The sequence below is a fragment of the Aulostomus chinensis genome, chromosome 19 (genome assembly GCF_037954235.1).
Source record: "Aulostomus chinensis isolate RoL2024-O1b breed Wild chromosome 19, RoL_Achi_v1.0, whole genome shotgun sequence".
Classification (NCBI taxonomy): domain Eukaryota; kingdom Metazoa; phylum Chordata; class Actinopteri; order Syngnathiformes; family Aulostomidae; genus Aulostomus; species Aulostomus chinensis.
In genome coordinates, this window is record NC_141338.1 from 9,082,845 (window position 1) to 9,103,665 (window position 20,821).

Below are 20,821 nucleotides of genomic sequence, written 5' to 3' on the forward strand. Positions count from 1 at the left end.
GACTCCTAGAAATCAGCAATAAGAACATCTTGTTTGTGCAGTGACATACAGACACTCACCAGTAAGAAACAAATCCATAGAACAGTAGCTCTATAAATTCTCCTCTTTATTCCCACTAAGCCTGGAAGTGTAATAACACAAACTTAATGTCATAATCATCACAACCAACATGTCACATCGCTGGTGTTCCTCTTCACTATGAGTATTTATGCTCCACTTGATGTGACAGGATGACAATGTGACAGTGGAGGGGAACGATGGAAACTAGCGCATTGCTCATTTTTAGTTTGATTAGATTTTGCACCTTAACTTGTTGGCAGAGGTAGTTTACTTACAGCATTACTTGTTTCCCTATTTGATCTGGAATAGGACCTTAGTCTGATTTATGTCAGCTAAAGCAGTGCCGTCACTAGCTCAATCCCTTATGTGCTCACCGCTCCCTCAGCCTGTGTGCGGCACGCGTGCTGATATCACAGTGGAGACAGAGCCGTACTTATAGGTATTCTAGTGAACTTGCTGTGCCACCACTTCATCCTGAAGATGCAGACAGAGCGGAGAGCTTGTTTGACCAAGAGGAGATTAGGCTAGCCTTCACCTGTTAGCCCTGTAACTTAGCCTATAATGTTGACAGAGTAAACACAATTCAGTAGAAGAGGCACAGATGTTAAACATCTGTCAACATCTCAAGTGCACATTCACTTGCATTTCAAGCACCCTACTCTCCCCACAAGTGAGCCTTTCAACAGCACAGTCACATGCAAAGGCATCTGAGTTTCTTGTTTGCTTGTTTTTTTTTGTTTGTTTTTTAAACCTTTTTTTCTTTTTACTTCTGTCCTTTCAGGGAAGAGGCCATGATGTCCACTTATTTTGAGACAGTTGAGGATCTGCTGGCATCTTTCGGGCCGGTCCGTGAATGCTCCAAAGATAATGGAGGCTGCAAGAAGAATTTCAAGTGTGTGTCTGATCGACAGTTAGAGTCATCCGGCTGCATGGTAAGTGTCAACAGATCCTGTACTCTGTACTTAAAGGACATGCTGTCGTGAATCGGTTAATGTAGATATGATAAATTCGCAGTATTTATTTTGAAGTTGCAATGATGCTTGATCCAAGACAAGAAAGAAAATACAAATTAGTGTGTAGGTGTCTGTCTGATTGACAGTAAATGAGCTGAGCCCTGGCAGGGGAAACGTAAAGTAAGAAAACTTGTGTTTCGACTTATATTAGCAGCAGTGGTATAAGTTTAATGACTACACTAGCAGCTCAACTGAACACAAGTGAGTTATGCAGATCCTTTCCGTTCCTTTCTAATGTACAGCCAGCAAGCAGCTAATTAACTTTCTGGCCTGCGAAGAGAGTGCACTTGCACATGTCGGTTTGACGGCTCCGTCAACAAGCTAGGTTGCAAGATGAGAAAATATGTGTGTAAATTAGATAAAAAGGAGAGTGTAGAGAGAAAGGTAAGTTAGGGTTGTTCAGAGTTTGTCAGTTTAAGTGACAGGCTGTTGTCTGGCTGAGAAAAGCACATTTATGCTCCGTTTATGCATTTTAAATGTCATAAATTCAAACGATGTCAATGTTACTGCCCTTCCATGCGTCCCCTAAATTGATGTTAAACAAAGCAGCGGTGGGGCCAGTGAGATTTTCACAAGTTGTTTTTTTTTAATCTTTTCAGCAAACAAACGGTTGTTAGTTGTTGTTTTTTTTACTTGTTTATTTGACAGGGCTAAATGCATGAGACATTGCTTCATATAAAGAATTCAAAGCAGATGCCATGCCCTGACGTGGGTAGGCTTCCAAAATGGACACAAATTGACTGAGTGTTTTGTTGAAGTACTACAACCATTATAAGCATATAATAAGATCAATAAATACAATAAAATGTCGCACTTCAACAAGATGGAGACCAGCACAGCACATTCTTGACAACCCCATGAGGCTCATTTAGCCACTTGTTCGTCACCGCCATTTTTTTTTTCAACGCATTACTGCTTTGAATCTCACAGTTGTGCTATTTAATGGCATATGTCATCCTTTAAAATAAATTCAAGTTCAACAATGCTAATTTATTTCTGGGGTTGAAGACTCATCACTGCCTCATTCTACACATCGAGTTTAAAGTCTCCAACAACAAACACGGCGGCGGTGACCTCCTCCTCCAAGATAATGGCTTGAACGACATTTTCCTGTCATGTGATATTTCCAGGAAGCTCACACAGTGGTGTGTGTTGTTAACAAGAATAACTGGAATGCCCTCGTTTACACTGTGAGCTTGATGGTTTGAGACAGTTTTGACTCACACTGCTTTACTATAGTCACCTTTAGTTTAAAGAAAACTCCATTATGCTGTCATTGCATTACTAATTTGTAATTCAGGGGGGGAAAAAAAAAAAAGCTTCGGAGTGTGGTGTTGGTTTACAACAATGACTGAAATCACAAAGGAGGGTTGAGCAGGAACTGGTCCAGTGTCGACAACAACAGCAGTAGTTACGTTAATGGTATTTGAAATATGGTTAGTTTACAAACCTGACTGCAAATTAGATTGAATTATATTAACGAATACACACTTAAGACCTTCATTCATAAGCAATTTCATTTTTAAACCAGAGCATGATTGCAGATGTAACGTCGTAAATTATAGAGGCAAATGAGGTTTTCTTCTGGCATATTTACAAGTACTGGGAGACGTCTGATGCCAGGCTTTGGCACGGGGGGAGCCTGGATTGTAAAGCAATTAAAATGATGAGCCATCTCAATTGCTGTAGGATGGTTTGGTGAGTCATTTAGAGCTTGGACACGGCTATAAATCCTCTGATCTTTTTTGTCTTTTCTGGTGCCTAAAGACAAATGCGGCAACCCCCCCCCCCCCCCCCCCCGCCATCATCTCGTAACTAACGTGAAGAGTCAATTGCATGCGCTTTCTATTTGCACCACATACGACACATTGGTGGAACAGTACTGTTCTGCTGTTACTGCTGCTTGTTTGACAGTGAACCCTGACTGACTGACTGACTGATCCCTCTGCTTAAGTTAAATAAACACCTCGCACTTGATATATATTCTGCGAGAGACTGTTTAATCAGTTGTTTCTGTACGGAAACTGATAAAAGTTTTCAGCCCATTTCCACTGCAACTCATCCCTCACGATTTACCTCCCAGTGAGTTACCATGGCAACTACTCCATATTAATGCATCTGAGTCATATTCCCCATCATTCATCATAACTAATGTAATTTCCACCTTGACATATTGAGTAGCTTGTGGCTAGTTTTTTTTTTTTTTTTTTTTTTGTACAATCAAGGTAGTTTTTACCTCATCCTGACCTGAATCATGTGGTGGCAGTGGCATTGTAACATACAGTGCTGGAATTTATTAGAAATGTGATACTGCACCTTATGATTCTTTTGAGTTTATCAAGTCACCCTTCCTTGAAAACCTTTTGCACCTAAGTTGCATTAGCAATTTTGTAGATACCCAAATTTAGATGTATATATATTTCAGCAAGTAAAATATATTGATGGTCATAGAGAGGAAAACGTAGGCATATAGAGAGAAAACTAATATATTTGAGGCCATGGAGATATCTCTTATCCCCCCTCAATTTAGTCATTAGTCATTGTCAGATCCTGTTGTGACCACAATGTATTCAATAAAGTGAACAATTTATATCTCGTCACCTCAAAATATTACAAATCCCATAATGTTTATTGGATTATTTGATTCTTTTTTTTTTCTATTTTATTTTGTTTAGTTTTATTTTCGTTTCTTTTTTTTAAAAGTCTATTTTACTTTTTTCTTTATATTTTTTGGTGGGGGCATAGAGATTACTGATCATTGAGAGCCGCCATCTTGTTTCTCGTCTGCAATAATGTGGAAATTCAGTACATAAAAGAAAAAGCAAGGGCGTAGAGGTAGGAAAAAAAAAAACCAAGGGAAGATGACACATCCACCTTTTGTACGTGTTCCGCCTCCTGCCTTATTCATGATCTCCTCTTGGACATGCTTTTTTCTTCCTCTGGACTGAAGTAAAGGCTATAGTGAGCACAAGACGATTTAACATCAAATCACTTTTTTTTTTTTTTGCAAAATATAAATGTATGAAAAAAAAGTTTTTTTGGAAATGATTCAGAGCCAGTCTCATCTAGGCAACGTTAAAATGCAGACAAAAGATCGACAAAGCCCTCTCCTCTTCAAAGATTAATACATGGGATCACAGACAAGGTTTTATTTTCTTTTTTGGCTCGTTTGGGTTGGTGTTATTTTAACCACCCGTGTCAGAGTGGGTGCTAACGCAGAGCTGAAATATGCCACACGAAGGGCTTAAAATCCATTATCAGAATCCTTCAAGGCTGTCTTCTGCTCTTGAAACAGTTGAAATGAATTAACAATGAATTAAATTTGACGAAGAGTCCGTTGAAGTTTCAGAGACAAAGGTTATTCCATTTTTTAACTTCTTTTATTTCTTTCTTTATTTCTTTATTTTTCGCCTGTGTTCGTATTCTGCTGCTGCTGATCCGGGGAGGATGACAGGTGGTTTATTCTCAAGGTTAGCAAACCTCAGGTTATAATAACAGCTGTCGCTCGTGATGCTTAGTAGTCCCTCGTTTTTGTTGTTGTTGTTGTTTTTGCAAATGTCTTCCTTTTCCGTCACTTGGCTCATCAAATACTGATTAATGACATCAATTCGGCAATTCAGTAATGATGTGCTTATTTATATGTTCTTGACTGTGCTGCTGTTTCCTCTCTGTGTGGGGTTCTCAGTCAGTGATGGACCAAATCACTAAATAATGTATTTGTAATATGGTGAGCAATAATTAAAACATTTCTGTCCGATGTCTAATAAGATACTCCATCATTTATTTACTCCCACTGAAGCCATTATCTGCTTGACTGTGACCTGCTTACAAGAAATACACAGACAACGTTCGCCATTGGAGTTCTCTGCCGCTTTTGCTCACTCCACGCTACATGAAACGACAACATCTAGCTTAATGATACACGCTCAAAACCAGAGGTACGAGTGCATGCTGCAAAGGGAACTAAGTCTTGTTGCTGTGTTTGGTTTTTTTTAGAAGACATTTATGTACGCTTCCGTTGATGTTGCAGCCTTTTTGTATGTTAGCTGAGATTCACAGTAACCTGCTACAGCATGCTGGGGTTTAGCACCGCCCACGACAATCAGGATTGGATTACAGAAATGCAAACAAACCAGAGTAGTTGTTTTTTTTTCTACAGTGCTAACATTCTGAGCCAGATGTCTCTCCTGTGTTGGAGGAATGTCTGGCTAAAGAAGACAACATACAAAAGTAAACAGATTAAATTCCACTACAAGTCCTTTGTCTGACAGAGGTATATACTACAAACCTCCCCAGAGATTTCAGTTTCACTTTCTGCAGTGTTCGATGTGATGTCTGAATTTCAGTTCACTCCTTTATAATCAGGTTGTTAAACGACCCCCTTTTTTGAGTGAGTGTTGGTGGGGAGCTTCATCGGGCAGATGTGGGTATTGTATGTGGGAACAGCAACAGTCTGGCTTCCCTCGGTGGAACAAATGTTCAAATCCTCATGTATTACTGATGCACTCCCTCCTGGGGCTGCTTGATGAAGTTCAAAACTCTGTAAATATGGCGTTTCCTAGTGCCATTTTTAATGTGCACTCCAAGTCTGACAACTGCTGCGTACTGTGGTTTCTGTGCTTTTCAGAATGGGCCCACCCCCCCAACCCCCTTCTTTATGATTCATTGTTGTATCCAGCGACAATATCTGTCTTCCTAAAGGAAGTACTCAGAGGCGGAGCAGATGGTACGATATTAACAGCATATCTTTCATCACTTGAAGTCCCTTTTGGGACGTCTCTGGTACAGTTGTTCAGCTGCAGCATTGGCAAAGCATTTTTAACTTCAAGCACAAATCTGAAACTTTAATTTTGGCCTGTCAAACTCAGTGGAGAGACAGCACACATACACACACGCACACACATACACGTTTCAATCTCATTTGAAAGCATACGGTCCCAGTATGCAAGAATTTATTAAAATGTGTGGCACACTCTAAAAGTCAGGAATTAAATGATGAGGTGTCAGAATGGAGCCAGATTTACGCTCGGTTGCTTCTGGTTTACATAAAGACTCAGCAGGGAGGGGGAAAAAAAAGCAACTCCAACCAAACAAAAGTTTTATAAAGCCTCATTCCCTTTTCCCTCCACCCTCTATCTCCTGTGTGTCCCCGCTGTTGTATTTTCCTGACAAGTGAGCATCATGACTCCCCTGCTCTGCTGCACAGCACTGCTCGGTTTGCCTCATTACCACTGAATTTCAATGCTTTAAGGTTTCAAAAAAACACACATAATGTATTAATTATTTCATCCTTTCACTCCAACACTGTGGGCTAAATGCTTCAGTGTGCCACACAGTAGGATGCTACCCTGCTACAGTAGCAATAAAGGTCTGGGTTGGATGTTTCCAACATCCCTGAGGAGGAATATATTTACAGATGTTTGTAATATTGTAGAAGTAGATATAATCAAGTTACAGTGAGCACACACATTGATTTCCTAGCTTTGTGGAGGTACAACAGTGGATAACATCATACTTGCACCATAATTAATGGGACATTCTCACTCTCGTTCCAATATTTATTAAGATCAGTTTTTGTGTTTGAACCTTGTTTAGTTAGTTTTGACTGAATTCTAAACTCAGATGTTGGACTGTGGAGTTGTTGGCTGGATCTTGCTTTTGTTTTATTGTCTTTATCTATTTGTTTCTCTGCCTTAGAGTCTTTTAGAAAATCAATAGATTATATCAATGTTGTCCAGGGGCAATTGAATTCATGAATTTTTAAAATGAGCTAAATAAAATGAAATATTTCTACTTCAGGTAAATGTATGTCCAGTAACAGTTATATTTATATGCATGTAGTGTATATGGCAGAACAGTGGTGCAGTGGTCAGCACTGTCGCCTCACAGCAAATAGGTTCCAGGTTCGAGCCCCGGCTCCATCACAGGATCTTTCTGTGTGGAGTCTCCATGTTCTCCTGTTCCTGCGTGGGTTCTCTCTGGTACTCCAGCTTCCTCCCACAGTCCAAAGACATCAAGAGGGGACGAGGCTGAGTGATACTCTAAATTGACCGTAGGTGTGACTGTGAGTGTGAATGGTTGTCTGTCTCTATGTGAAACCCACCTCTCGCCCAAAGGCTGCTGGGATAGGCTCCAGCCACCCTGCAACCCTTAACAGGATAAGCGGAAGAAAATGGATGGATGGATGGATGGATGGATGGATGGATGGATGGATGGATGGATGGATGGATGGATGGATGGGACTGTATATTCAAAAGATTCTTCTTTTCTGCCTGTGGATTTCTCAGGCTTTGAATCTCTGTGTGATTGTTTTCACCTTCAGGGTCGAAGATGTCACTACAGTCATTTGGAGTCTAAAGGAGAACGCTGGTAGCTGATGTATATGATGTATAGACCAAAACCTCTTTCGAGTGATGGCTTCTCTTGTTCATTGTAGCCTACTCTGTATTGCCTCTTTACATTCCTGGAGTGAATCCTTCCACCTTCAGATGTACTGTACACTCTTAAGTCTTGACCCAGTGACCCTCATGTGATGGGTCGTGCACATGAGTGGTTGTTATGCCTCCACCAGGGACAGTAGTAGGCCAGAGGCGTTATGTTTTCAGCTTGTCTGTCAGTCTCATTGATATCACCCGAGGGCCTTGAGAGGATTTCTTCAAATCTCCTGGATCTTAAAGATGAACTGGTACAATTTTGGTGGTCAGAGGTCAAGGTCAAGGAGGCTGTGACACTACGTATCAGTAATATCGGTCCCATTCTCATTAAAATTCCACTTTCGTGGAATTTCTTCAAATTTGGCACAAGAGGGACTCAAAAGATGAACTGAAAAAAAGATTTTGGGGGTCAGAGGTCAAGGAGGCTGTGACAGGCACAAATCGTGGGTGCCCACAAGCACAATCTGGTACAGTATTTCTAGTGTGGTATTCCTCACTTTACTGGCCTGTGTGCATCACTCTGCTGGTGTTTGGTCTTTAGGTGGGATAAGCTTCCCTCAGTGTGTCAGAAAAACCTGAGGATGTTGTGTTTGTTGAGTTTCCCTGATGCTTAAGCCACAAATTGATCGTCTCTTCCTCTCGAGACTCAGTTGTGGTTTTCACACAGCACTGATTTATGTTGTTTTACTCACCAAGTTTCAACTGTAGCAGCTTTTAACATTTTTACATCACATTTGCCGCTGTAGGTGTACTGATCAATTTGGTTTGATATGTTATTTGATGCAGTAAAGAAAGTCTATAACGTGATTGCGAGCTGTTCTGAGTACCAGCAGTCAAATTCTCCATTTTTGTAGCTTGTTTCACTTAGGCTGTGAGAGAGCGGCTGTTCCACTGACGACTGCACACAGACACCATCAGCACAAGATAGCAGCATCCACATCCAGGATGGATTGGATTTATTTTTGTACAGTCAAAGGAAGTTGAGGCGTTGTGTCCAGATATGCTGCATCAGCCATTATTCCTCTTGATTTGATTTCCTGACAAAAAACAAAAACAAAAACGAACATTGCTCACCATTGCCAAACTGTGTCTCCACTGTCTTCATTATCAAAGGAAGTGGTGAGCGGCAGCGCTCAGATGCCTTTGGCAATAAAGCTAAGCTGCTCATTTTTAATGGAGTCACAGGATAGAGCTATACCCTCCACTCTCACAGTCATCTGTTGTGTCACATATCACTGGAGAGTAGTGTGAGCAATACACAGCGCATGATATGTGACAGATTAGCTTAGCGTTTATACACAAATGTGCGGCGCTGTGCGAGATGTGGGGACGAGCGTTCAAGACTGACTCATCCAACTAGACGGCGTGGTTTTTATCTGTATCCATCCAAATATCCCACACGTTTGGATACAGAAGTCATTCACCAAAAAAAAAAAATGAATCGATCGAAATAAGAAAGACGAGATTAAAAATTGCAAAATTGTTTTGTGAGGGTGTTTTTTTGTTTGTTTTTTTTGCCTTCCAGCAACACCATTCCCATTAACTGTGTTTTCACACTGAAGATTAAATAAGATCCGGCAATGTAGTTTCCATATTCAAGCTAAAATAAGAATTTACGGGCAGCAAACAGCTGGGTTGAGACTTCCTGATTCTCACTGGGGATTGGGTTGCACCCTCGCAAGTTTTTGCTCTTGGAGCAATAAAACTGTTGAGCCTAATTTAACTCATTTGAGCAGCAGTGGAGCTGCTGGGCATTCATCTCTGCCACCTCTAAACCAGATTAAACTGTCAAATTAGCTTTAACGGTGTTTGATTTTTTTTATTTTTTATTTTTTGTCCCCTGACTGTCAGTGCGGTTTTAGATTATTCTAAAGGGGAAGTTGCATTTCATGGAAAGTTGCATTACTTTTGAGTGTGTGTGGGAAACAGTTCACATCTCATTAAACTTCCTATATTGTTTTCATGATTTAAAGACTTTTAGCATTTCTTTAACTGCATTAATTCCCAACGCTGTGTTGGGATAATTATGTAAATCACTGACAGATTTCTAATGTCTGAAATAACCATGAAGTAAGCGCAGTCATTCAACATCTTAATTTTGATGAGATCATTAAGAGACAGAGTTCTCAATAGTTTTTTTTTTATTGTTTTTTTTTTCTTGGTTCCTGACTAAAGCTGAGGGACCTAATGGATGATTAGGAGAATTAATAACAGTCATTCAGATTGTGTGAACATTCATTTACAAAGCAGCGTGACGTATAAAGCCTTGGATCATTTTTCTATATTTACCGGCCATGAAAGCTTGTTGCCGGTATTTTTGTGATCGTGTAGAAACATTCTGCCGGTGAGAGGAAAAAAACAAATCAAAACTGAATTCCTAAACTTAAAACGAACAGTCCAAACAGGACTCTGAAATGCTGTTTTGCTGGGATTTTTACACTGCACACGTTCAGATGTCAAAAGGAAATTTCCCTGTGGGACGATAAAGTCTCACGTTACTCTTAAGTAGAGGGAGATATGGTACATGTGTAGTTATATTTCAAGCATACTTAATTTTTCCATTTTTCTTTGATTCTTTACAACTGCTTACCATGTATCTTTAATCTCCCAAGTGTACTCAGGAGTGAAACATCATCTCTGCGGTAATTAATGATGTCGTAAAATTCTCATTTGTAATTTTCCCTGGGAGAATACAGACACAGAAAACACCCTCTGTTACTCTCCTCCAGCCCGGCAATTATAATAACAACATCTCAGTCAGTAAAACTCTATCTGTGTTTTGAGAACAAGCGTGGAAGATCTCTTGACCCGCTCTCATTGTGCTGTCATAAGAACTGGCTAAATCCATTTGTCTGAAATGCAAATCCTTCTCCCTCCTCAGCCCTTGTGTCTTTGGAGAATTGTCCGAGCAGAAAGAGCAGAGTACGCTTGCACTAATGGCTAACCTTAAGTCCTCTCATTCAACCGCAGAGGGCTGCATGGCAATCGTGAATTACAGACAGTTATTACCAAGGCGCTGCCTCAGTGTGATGAATGACTCCAATCTTGTTCTGGGAAGGAAGTTAAAAGTCATATTCATATGGATCTTAGTACCTGATGGGTTTTTTTTTTTTGTCTTTTTGTCTTTTTTTTTTGTTGCATAAAACCTCAATGCAGTCCTGTCAATAACGTCCTTCTCCCTCAATGACATAATCCGAATCTTAAAAATATGCAAATTCTGACATTTAAGAAGTTTAACTTTTGGACGTGAGATATCCGCAGATATCAAATATAAATGCAAACTGCACCAATCACGGTTCCTATCGTGCTACATGCTTCCGATTTTCAACCAAGAGCAACTTTCTCCTGTTGAAGAGGCAAGTGTGACAATAGCTTTCTAATGTCACACCTCACGGATTTTTGAGAGCGACTTTATACAGAATCCGTGTGTGACCAATAATGTTTATTGCACGTTTATTCCCTTTTAGTGTTTTGCAATGGTTTTCTTGGAAGATTTGCGGCTGACAATTTGTAACATTTTCACAGCCAAGAAAGATTTACAGGCTGTTATGGAGCGGGATTTCATCTTTTTGTACCCGTTATAAGGAAACTGCATTCAGTCAGTCTTGCGACACAGTGTTTGATGACATGATCTTCCCATTAGGGGGAAAGCTGTTATGTGGAGAATAAAAATCATTATGACATCATTAATTCTGCAGCTTAAGTTAGCAGTCATGGCTGTAGAAATTGTGAAGGTATCGCACCACACCGCATACTGGGATATATGTGCCATCTGAAGATACGGCCTTGGAAACAAAGGAGTCCGTCAAATCTTTGCTGTCCTTAAAACTTTATCAAATTGACATTTATACATTAAGAATATATATATATATATATATATATATATATATATATATATATATATATATATTATATGTACATATGATCAATAATTATTTTGCTTTGTGGAGAAATCCAGTTTTTCCCAGTGAGGTCATTTCTCAGTCTTGATTTTTTTGAGGAATTTAAAGGTGGTTTGTTTGTTCATTTGTTTTTGTTTTTTGTGTTTTTGTTTGTTTTGGAGCACTAGCCTACATGACGGTGATTAGTTGAAATGAAATGACCGCCCTTAAAGATGGCGTTGTGTCCCTGCGTCCAGCTGGCCTGATCTCAACTTCACGTTCTCTACTGATAGTGTATTGTGCTGTTGATCATCAAAAAGCTTTTAGCCAAACCAAAACTAATGACAGAATCATGACCTGGCACCCCACCAGGTGACTAAGCCAATTATAACTGAAGTAGCACATACCTATCTCTGAAATTGCTGTGTCAGTTGAGAGTGTGTAGAGGGAGGAAATACTTTTATAAATTAAAGCCTAAGAGGTGGTTTAGGGTCTTCGAAATGATGAAACGCATAATTCAGTAAGCTCTGTCTGACATTCTCTTGCCAAACCTCCTTTTCTTTCTTTGTCTTAATTGCATGATTTTCACAAACAGAAGAAAAGGTACTCTGACAGCATTTAATTCTTTTTACAGTTTTCATATTTAGGAGTGTTGCCACCCCCAAATTGTACTGCTAATGAAATTCTCCCAAAAAGCAACCATAATGCTGGGATCCCACTGAGGCCAGCTGTGCTTTGTTCCAGCTTCAAAATAGCTTTGTTCTGTCCATTTCTTGAAGTGAAGACAAAAAAATGCTTGTACTCTCCTTGTTCACATATTTGCATGTGACTGGAATTAGCAAGTGTTACTCTGAGCTTCTATAATGCATAGAAGCTGGGGGTACATATTTGCTGATGATCATGGTATAAATGTTTTTACTCAAAGGGAAAAACATCTGTAAAACTATCATTTTTACAATTAAGTATTATTTTATGATACGCATTTTGGTGTCAGTCTATATTTTATACTTCTCTCTGTATTTGCAGCTAACAGAACTTTAAATTCTAGTTAAAGCTGGCAAACCTTAAAACGCTAGTTAATGCTCATGAAATTTCAAATGCTGGCCAATGCTAATAATTGACATTAGTCATCGAGTCACCATTTGCTCGCTGAGGAAAATATCACAGTTATATTAGATAGATGATACAATAGGCTTTATTATTGCAATTAAAATGCCTTTTGCTCCTCAGTGCCGCAGTGCTGATAGCTTGAAATGCAAGGAAGTCACAGTAAAGCAAAGAGTAATAAGTAGAAAGCCCAATTTCAATAATGGTCACCAAAGCCAGTGAAACAACGAGGATGTTTACTCCTAAGTGCAGTAGCAAGGGTGTAATACTGCAGCAGCACAGCAGCCTCCGAGTGGCCGTGAACGAGAACGAACCCGGAGCACTCTAGCTGTTGTAGGTTTACCACTTTCAAGCAGAAGCAGCTGCAGTCTGCTTTTTCTCCGTTTTCTTGTATCACGCATCAAAAAATGTCAAAATGTAAAACCACATTTCTTCCAAATAAATGCAACATAATTTTATAAAAGGCCATCTTTCCTATGTCAAATTACGGTACTTATTGAAATCCAGACACTGTTTTTTCCATTTCTGCAAGATTAACCTTTGTGTGTGTTTGATTTGTGGCATGATGCCAGTGGTTATCTCACTGATTCTCTGATGAACAATTCATAGTGCGGTCTTTCGACCAGATGTTATTCCGTTCACAGGTCTGACTTCCTGCCCCGCTCGATCTGCTCTGTGCAGATTGACACTTGGCCATTAGTCAAACACAGACCAAGCTCGTGTTTTTAGCGTAGCATAGCGGAAAGCAGCCTGTGAAACGTGCTTCAGCACTTCTGGTGGAGTAACGATGATTGTCTAGAGTGGGTGGCCTTAGTTATGGCAGCCGCGTTGGAGCTGGAACACATCACAGATGGACCTGGTGGGATCCTGGCATAAGAACGCTATTCTACACAATTTTTAGAATGCGGCAAGAGATCTTATCAGAGCCAGGTCCTGCAGTTCATTTGGCACAAAAGCTTTGTCGCATATAAAATGTTACAAAATGGTGTTGTTTTTTTTCACCGTCTTACCCCCTGAATGAGTGATACAGCAAACAGTTAATCAGAATTAAAGACAGGCGCCCAAGGCGAGATATATGGTGATATTTTTCATAAAATCAATCTTGTGTTTGTCTCTCAGTTTGGCCTCTTTTATTTCTGACTTGATTAACATTTTAATTTTCACTGCCCTGCATTATGTAACCTTCATTAAAGCTTTAATCACTTTTGAGACCAAAGATTTATTTAAAAATGAATCATAACCTGATTACTACTCATCACAGGGAGGACGCGGAGCCAAATGTATAGACACAGGAAGGTCTACAACAGGACAGCAACATTCACAGCTCTGAGCGGAGCCACGTGTTAATTAAGATCGACACATTTTCAACATGTAGCTGATGTCTTAGAGTGTTAATTGGTTGTTGATTTCTCATCCCAGCAGGCAAAACAAGTCAAATATTCAAAGAAAAATCTATTTGTATCATCAGTTAAATTAATCTTTGGGCAACTTTGTGTGTAGTAACAAAAGGAGCTATTTTTCAACAATAATTTTGCTAAATAGAATATATTGTGGCAGTCACAGCCATGACCACCAGTGAGACAGATGTTTTTGCTCAGATCTTCATCCCCGATAAAGATGCATGTTTGTGTACGCCGTGACGATTCTAAGCTGATAATTGGCAGTATTTAATCACGCTGCTCACTTTTCCTCCCTGATCTGTTTGACTGTCTCTTCCAGTGCCGTCTGTTCCTGATTAAAATGCAAAATCTGACCTCTTTACCTTCTACTCTTCTTCTCTCTGCCTTATCTGCGCTTCCCTTCTCCATGTCCCCCTCCCACGGCCTCCTCTTCTTTTCCGTCTCTTTTCTTGCAGTGTCCTAATGGGCTGAGGCCAATGAAGGATGGCTCAGGTTGCTATGACTACTCCAGGGGCATTGACTGCACAGATGGCTTCAATGGAGGCTGTGAACAGTTGTGTCTCCAGCAGCTCGTGCCCCTCGAAGATGACCCCAGTTCTAGCAACGTGCTCATGTTTTGTGGGTGAGAATAACTAACATTAACAAACTGAAAAATTATATTTGACAAATGATTTTTGTGTAAATGTGTCCCATTCAAAAATGGTTAAAATACAGTTCATGAGCCGTAATATTTTCTATTTTCTCTCTCTCTCTTTTCATCTTTTGTTTGCCAGCCCTTATTTTTTTGCCGGCCCTTATGAACTGTGTTGTGTTGCCCAGCAGAGCATCTTCTGGGAATTTTTCTATTCTCGAGAAGTAAAACTGTTGCTATGAAGGAAAGCAGCTGGTCATCAGTGGTTTTGCAGTGTGTGACATTTTTATGTGGTTTTATAACACAACAACTCTCATTTTTGTTAGGAAAACATTTGCAACATCATTTGTTCCACCAAGACTGGATCAGTTCATTCGAGGTGTTGCCTTGTGAATTTTGAAGCAGTCAGACACAGAAATGGAAATCATGGATCAATACAAGAGGCAACTTTACAACTCATTTTTGAGGGAATCTGAGCTTCAGTATTGACTGTTTTGTACTGAAGAAACGTCCAATAGTTTGAACATTTTCATGACACTTATTATATGTCAAAAACTGTTTTATGCAGATGCTGACAGCTTCTTCGGCTCTGGAAAGTGAGAACTTGCTTTAGCAGCAGTGTGACAGTTGAAGGATGTCCTCCTTGAGCAGGTTCACAGTGTGGGATGGCATCATTTTCCAGAACATTAGGGTTCTTTATGGGGGAACGGGCTTGTGTCAAAATACAATTTGAAACTAGAGAGCCCCCTGGTACTTGTTTGCACGAACCTCTAACCGCTTTATAACCTGCCCAGGAACTGCAGAGAAAAATTAGCTTTGTAGCGAACTCTAGTGTGTTTACATCAATGAGGAAATGTTGATTCATGTGCACTGGCCTTAGTAAATACAAAAAAATAAAAAAAATAAAATAATTAAAAATATTATACGGGCGATGAGCAGACTCTTGCATCCCAGATCACGTTATCTGGCTGTTTTCTGGGTGTAAGGGTAGTAAAAGCTATTTTTCCATGAAGGATGTGTTCTTCCTTGGCCCATAATACACCCCTTTATTGTGTTTGTTGAAAATCTGTCTCATATTTTTTTTCCCATTATCCTGCTAATACACAAATCTTATTGAATACAAGAGTTCGTTCAAAAAAGGAAATAATTTCCAGTTGCTTGAATACCAACAGCGCATTCACCTACATTCTCTTTTCAGGGCATTTTAAGTTAATGAATCAGTTTCTGTTATTTGGATACGCACCCTAAACTGTATGTAACGAGGCCCAGGCAGTGTAATCAGTGGTGCAGCTCAAGCTGTGAATCAGTCCAATGTGACAGCGAAAGCACAGTGCATTTACTAGCTTGCTGATAAAACTGCACAAAGGGAAGTTATTAGATATGATTACAGTGTACAGCATGGTACAACTGGTCTCATTCTCAGCCTATGGAAAAGTAACTGTTTCTGCCTCCATGTCACAACGAGTCACTTTTCTTTATGAATTAACTGCATGTACGAGAACTCAGTGCAAGCCAGCAGCAGCTCCATAGTGAGGGCATCGGCACAATCTGCTCTGTTATGTATCAATAGAATCTTTGTCTCCTGGGTTCGCAGTCGCTACACTGACAATAGCAAATACACTTATTTGTTCATGTAAAAGGCTTTTTGGCAAAAGCTTCAACCATGAGTGCCAGACGGTAGTAGTGACAAATGTTGCCGCAAATTTTTGCTTTTAGGAAGGCAGCAGCTTCCTGGTTCTGTTGGTTATGTTCAAGATTTGGAGATCAAAACCAATGGATCTTAAAAGGGATTCATTCATTGGTTCATATCGCATTAACATACACTCTTTATGCCAGGTAAAGAGCAAAACCCTTTCTCCCCAAGTGTTTGTGAGATTTTGTGCATTGTACATTTTGTATTAAATACATAGACAGCTTTTCCCTCCTCCTCAGGTGTGTGCAGGAGTACAAACTTGCAGCGGATGGACGCTCATGCCTTCTACAGTCAGACAACTGTGAAGGACCAAAGTGCCCGAGGCAGGACGTTCACTTCAATGACACCCTGTTTGGTGAGATGCTGCACGGATACAACAACAAAAGCCAGCAAGTCAACTTGGGACAGATATTCCAAATGACCTTCAGGTAACTTGTCCACAAATGCACACAAGTACACAGATGCACGTTTACCTCCAGATTTATAGAAATGTTCTTATTGTTCCTAGATTTCTCTTGGATTTCTCCCGTGTTTGTGCCTACACAACACTGCTACCCTCAGAGTTCTTTGTGTCAGTTGAAAAGTTGTTTGTTTGGTTTTTGTTGTTGTTATTTCCATCCTGTATTGCATTTACAATACTCACTTGAACCCTCTTGTTTTACATCTCAGCTGTGCACATCGTTCTGTAAAAACACATTATCTGGAGTAATGGTCGTCCTTTATCAGTTCAAAGTTGGAGAGGCGAAACAGGCAGCCTCGAGATCCCAGCGGAACAGCTCTGAGAATCACTCGTCAGCTTTTGCCATCGGGATGGTGCCTTTGTGTTTGCACAGATCTGCGTGTAAACGTGCGTGTGTGTGTGTGTGTGTGTGGTGTGTGGTTGTGTGTGAGAGAGAGAAAAGCAAGAGTGAGAAGGAGATGAAAGAGTGACGGTTGAGTTAGAATTGAGATTTATCCCTTGGCAGTTCTCCATAAACTGTCAGCCCCCTGAAAACCTGGCTCTCTCTGATAAGTCACATGCTGTTTGTGGAGAAATGCTCCTGTAATCACATGAGATGATGAGGGTCTATCTATGCATAAATAGAGCACACACAGACAAACAACCTATATCGCATCTTTTCTCTCTCTCTCTTTGTCTCTTATTTTCTCGCCTCCTCACACATACAGTTTACATCGACACTGTTCAAGGGCATGACAATAAAGGGCTTTTCAACTGTTCTGCCCTATAGGCTGTGGTATTTGTGCTTGACTAAACACACCCATATGATCTGTCTGCTGTAGGTCCCGAAGCTCCAGCCTGTGTAACTTTTATTGATACGGTCCGGGGTTTCGGCAGGATACGTGGCACAAAGGATGCAGCATTTTTGCATGATAACAAAATGCCTTCCTGTGCTTGACTGTCACTGTTCTATAGCGCAGTGGAACCACCAAAGGGGAGGTTGGAATTCCCCGGGAGGTCACCAGACACAGATGGAGGGTCGCAAACTGATATCCAAAAGGATTTTCAAAAAATGACAGTCCTGCGTCGTGACTTTTTTTTTTCTCAACTCAACATTCGTGTTCATTTGTTGTAGGAGAAACAACAAATGGCAAGCAGGCAATATAAAATGAGAGATGGAATACATTTTGAAAGCTGCTTTATTAAGGCTATTCGTCCGAAATGCTCTATTATCTGTAATTGCCAATCATTCCTCATACACATCCAGGATCTTGTGGTTGTGATTTTGATCTCTGATTCCTTACTTTGAGCTTTGGGGCTGCTAGCTTTAATCTCTTGCGTATTATCGAGATCACTTCTACGTGCTCTGCCCTTTTTCCCTTGCAGTGCTTGTTGTTTTTAGGGGCCATGTCTTCAGACACATGATAAAGATGTCAAAAACTCAGCGGAGCGTTCAGCACACATTTGTATCATCTTTGCATGGGTGTTTGCCGAGGAATAACTCAATGTAAGATAGTTCACTTTTGGTGGTGTGATTGAAATGAGCTTGAGCTTATAAAGAGGGATTACTATAGTTGATTACCTAACGAGCTTTAAGCTAAAAGAAGCTTAATACCCCTCCAAAAAGACTAATAGAAATGACTGGTTGCATTTATGCACGCTAATGTGAGAATGTTTCCCAAAGCTTGAAGGTGCTGAGCCATTTGGAAACCATCTCTGATAAAATGTTTGACAGATATATTAAAGACAAAGTTGGAGGATTTTTTTTTAAAACGGGGAGCAGACAGTCTTTATCCATCTGCCCTCAAACAGTGGAGAGCACAGTGGGTCTTCCAGACTTCAGCTCTAGACAAACTATGGCCAGTGAAGGGATTTTCCCTCAAGCCAGTGCTCCAGTGCTGGGCTTAGACGCTCGACTGGTTTAAACTAGTCAAACACCTTGGCAGACACACTTGGAAACCAATGAAAGATCTTATTGTATATGTAAGAAATATGTAGAAAACTCAACAACGGAGATTGTATTATCAGAATGTTTGCATGTATGTATGTATTTATGTATGAATGTATTATCGCCATCCAAAACTTTCAATTTTAAAGACCAACATCTGGCTTCTTTTGTTTTTGAAGGCATCGATTTAACTAATATTTCTTGAAATCCCATCTCTTTAGTAGGTCACACTTTGTATATTGAAACGAAACACCTAAAAGGTGGCAACAGAATGTACAGAAAGAAATCTTGAACAAAAAAGTACTTTTACTTACTTACAGCATTTTAGTGGTGATGCGGAACACACTTGGCCTGCTTAAATTCACCCCTTTCCTAAATGTCTGTAATAACACCAGGCACAAGCTATTTGTGCTTCTCACCCTATAACAAACCTGAATGAGGCAGTGCCATGCTGTGGGGAAGCTGAACTTTAATTACTACATTTAATTTGATACAGCCACCAAAAAAAAAAACCACTCTTGCTTCAGGTGTTTTTTTTTTTATTTTACTTTCTATGGAAAAAAAAAAGATACATGCGCAAAAGGAGATGAAAACCATTGATGGAAACCTCCTTTTTCCAGTAAGAATGCCGTACGCCCACTAACAGCAGGCAGGACATCCCTTTCGTCTTCTACTCTTTTATAAGGCCTTATAAAACACTGCCATTTTCTACTGTACTTTATTCACCCCTAACCAGTGGCTGGAAATTGCAACAATTTCATATAATAATTCTTTGAGAAAGTAGCATTTTTTTTGACAATTAGCATAACTAATGAGAAAGCATTTCAAGTATAAGCACCACTCAGACTGAGGCTTCTATGTAACCACTGTCTGGCATTATAAAAGTGTCAGATATTGAAATTATTTATCTTCCTAAGAATCTAAGTCATTACTGCTTGCACATTTTTTATTTTATTTTATTTTGTGTGTGTCTGTGTGTGTGTGGTGAGCCTCTGCTGAGAGATTCCTAGAAAATACAGACCACATTAACCTTCACTTTATTACCTTATGCATTTTGCACCTCCTCCTCCCCCTCACAGAGATTTAATTGTGAAATGCAAAGTCAGCTGCACTTATCACTTCCCTCCTGGTAGAGGCACGCTTCGCTGATTACATGCAGTTGACAGGCAAAGTGCACAACCAGGCTTCTTTTTCTTTTTTTTTTAAGGTAATGGGGGCTTAAATAACACACAGTATATGTCTATAGATGCAGAGTGTGGCTGAAATGAAGTGCAAAAAGCATTGCATGCATTCTGGCCAACTGTATACAGCTCAGCAGTTCTTGAATCGGACAGATGAAAGAAAGAAAACAAGGAAGGTAGAAAGACATAAAACAATCTAAACCTGTGAATGAGCTCAGGAGTCGAGCCTTGTTCATGACTTTGTCACCATCGTGTTCCCATCTCTTCTCTAGTGGCTTGATCAAAATGATTCCAGTTAACATTTTGAAAGTCGCATTTTTCAAGAGCTATTGATCACTTCAAGTCTAACCAGACAAGCTGAGCACACAGGAGTGTAATACTTGACTCCCCTGCCTCTAATTAAACATGTGTATTACTGCATGTCTTCTCACTAAAGCACTTACACTACTTATCAATTCCTCTGTGACTTTTGCTAAAAGAAGAAAAGCTTTGTCTCTTGAATGACTTGTTCCCGTAAGAGTCTACTTCACACCACATATATACCCTGTGTTTATAGCAATATGTAAATGTAACTATTTATTCACCTAATTTTCTCAGCATTCCTCTCTGCCGTCTTTGATATGCAGATGCAAGTCTTATCCCATATCCCTTTTTTTCCTCACCTCCACTTTCTACTGATTCCCTCAGTCCCACATCACCAGTTTCCTTTGCATCAGCAGCTTAAAGTGAAATATTAGATGATTGAGATGAATTATGAGTCACAGCCTCTCAGGTAGAGTTTTATATTAAATATTTCCCGTGATTTATGACTCCATTTCGTATATTTTGTCTTAAATTAATCTCACTTTGCACAGCCTCTTCATGTGGGTCGAGGGAATTACATTTGTTGTTTTGAAATTAAACTGTATTACAATGTCATGCAAACATCCATTTGGATGCTAAAGTTACATGTGTTATAAATTCTCACTCTCTTTTTTAAATTTCTTGCGTGTAGCCCGCCACGTAGAGTTAGCTTCAAGCTAACGGTCCCTCAC

General features: G+C 39.9%; 1 protein-coding gene across 3 annotated transcripts in view; it reads left to right on the plus strand.

The window, feature by feature from the left end:
- Nucleotides 1–20,821, plus strand: part of astn2 (astrotactin 2) — a 285,748-nt gene that overhangs the window by 179,831 nt on the left and 85,096 nt on the right. For all 3 annotated transcript variants that reach the window (XM_086186408.1, XM_086186406.1, XM_086186407.1), the window contains exons 11-13: nt 842–992; nt 14,351–14,517; nt 16,459–16,647. In XM_086186408.1, coding sequence (XP_086042534.1) covers nt 842–992; nt 14,351–14,517; nt 16,459–16,647 — 507 coding nt within the window. The remainder of the gene's footprint in view (nt 1–841; nt 993–14,350; nt 14,518–16,458; nt 16,648–20,821) is intronic.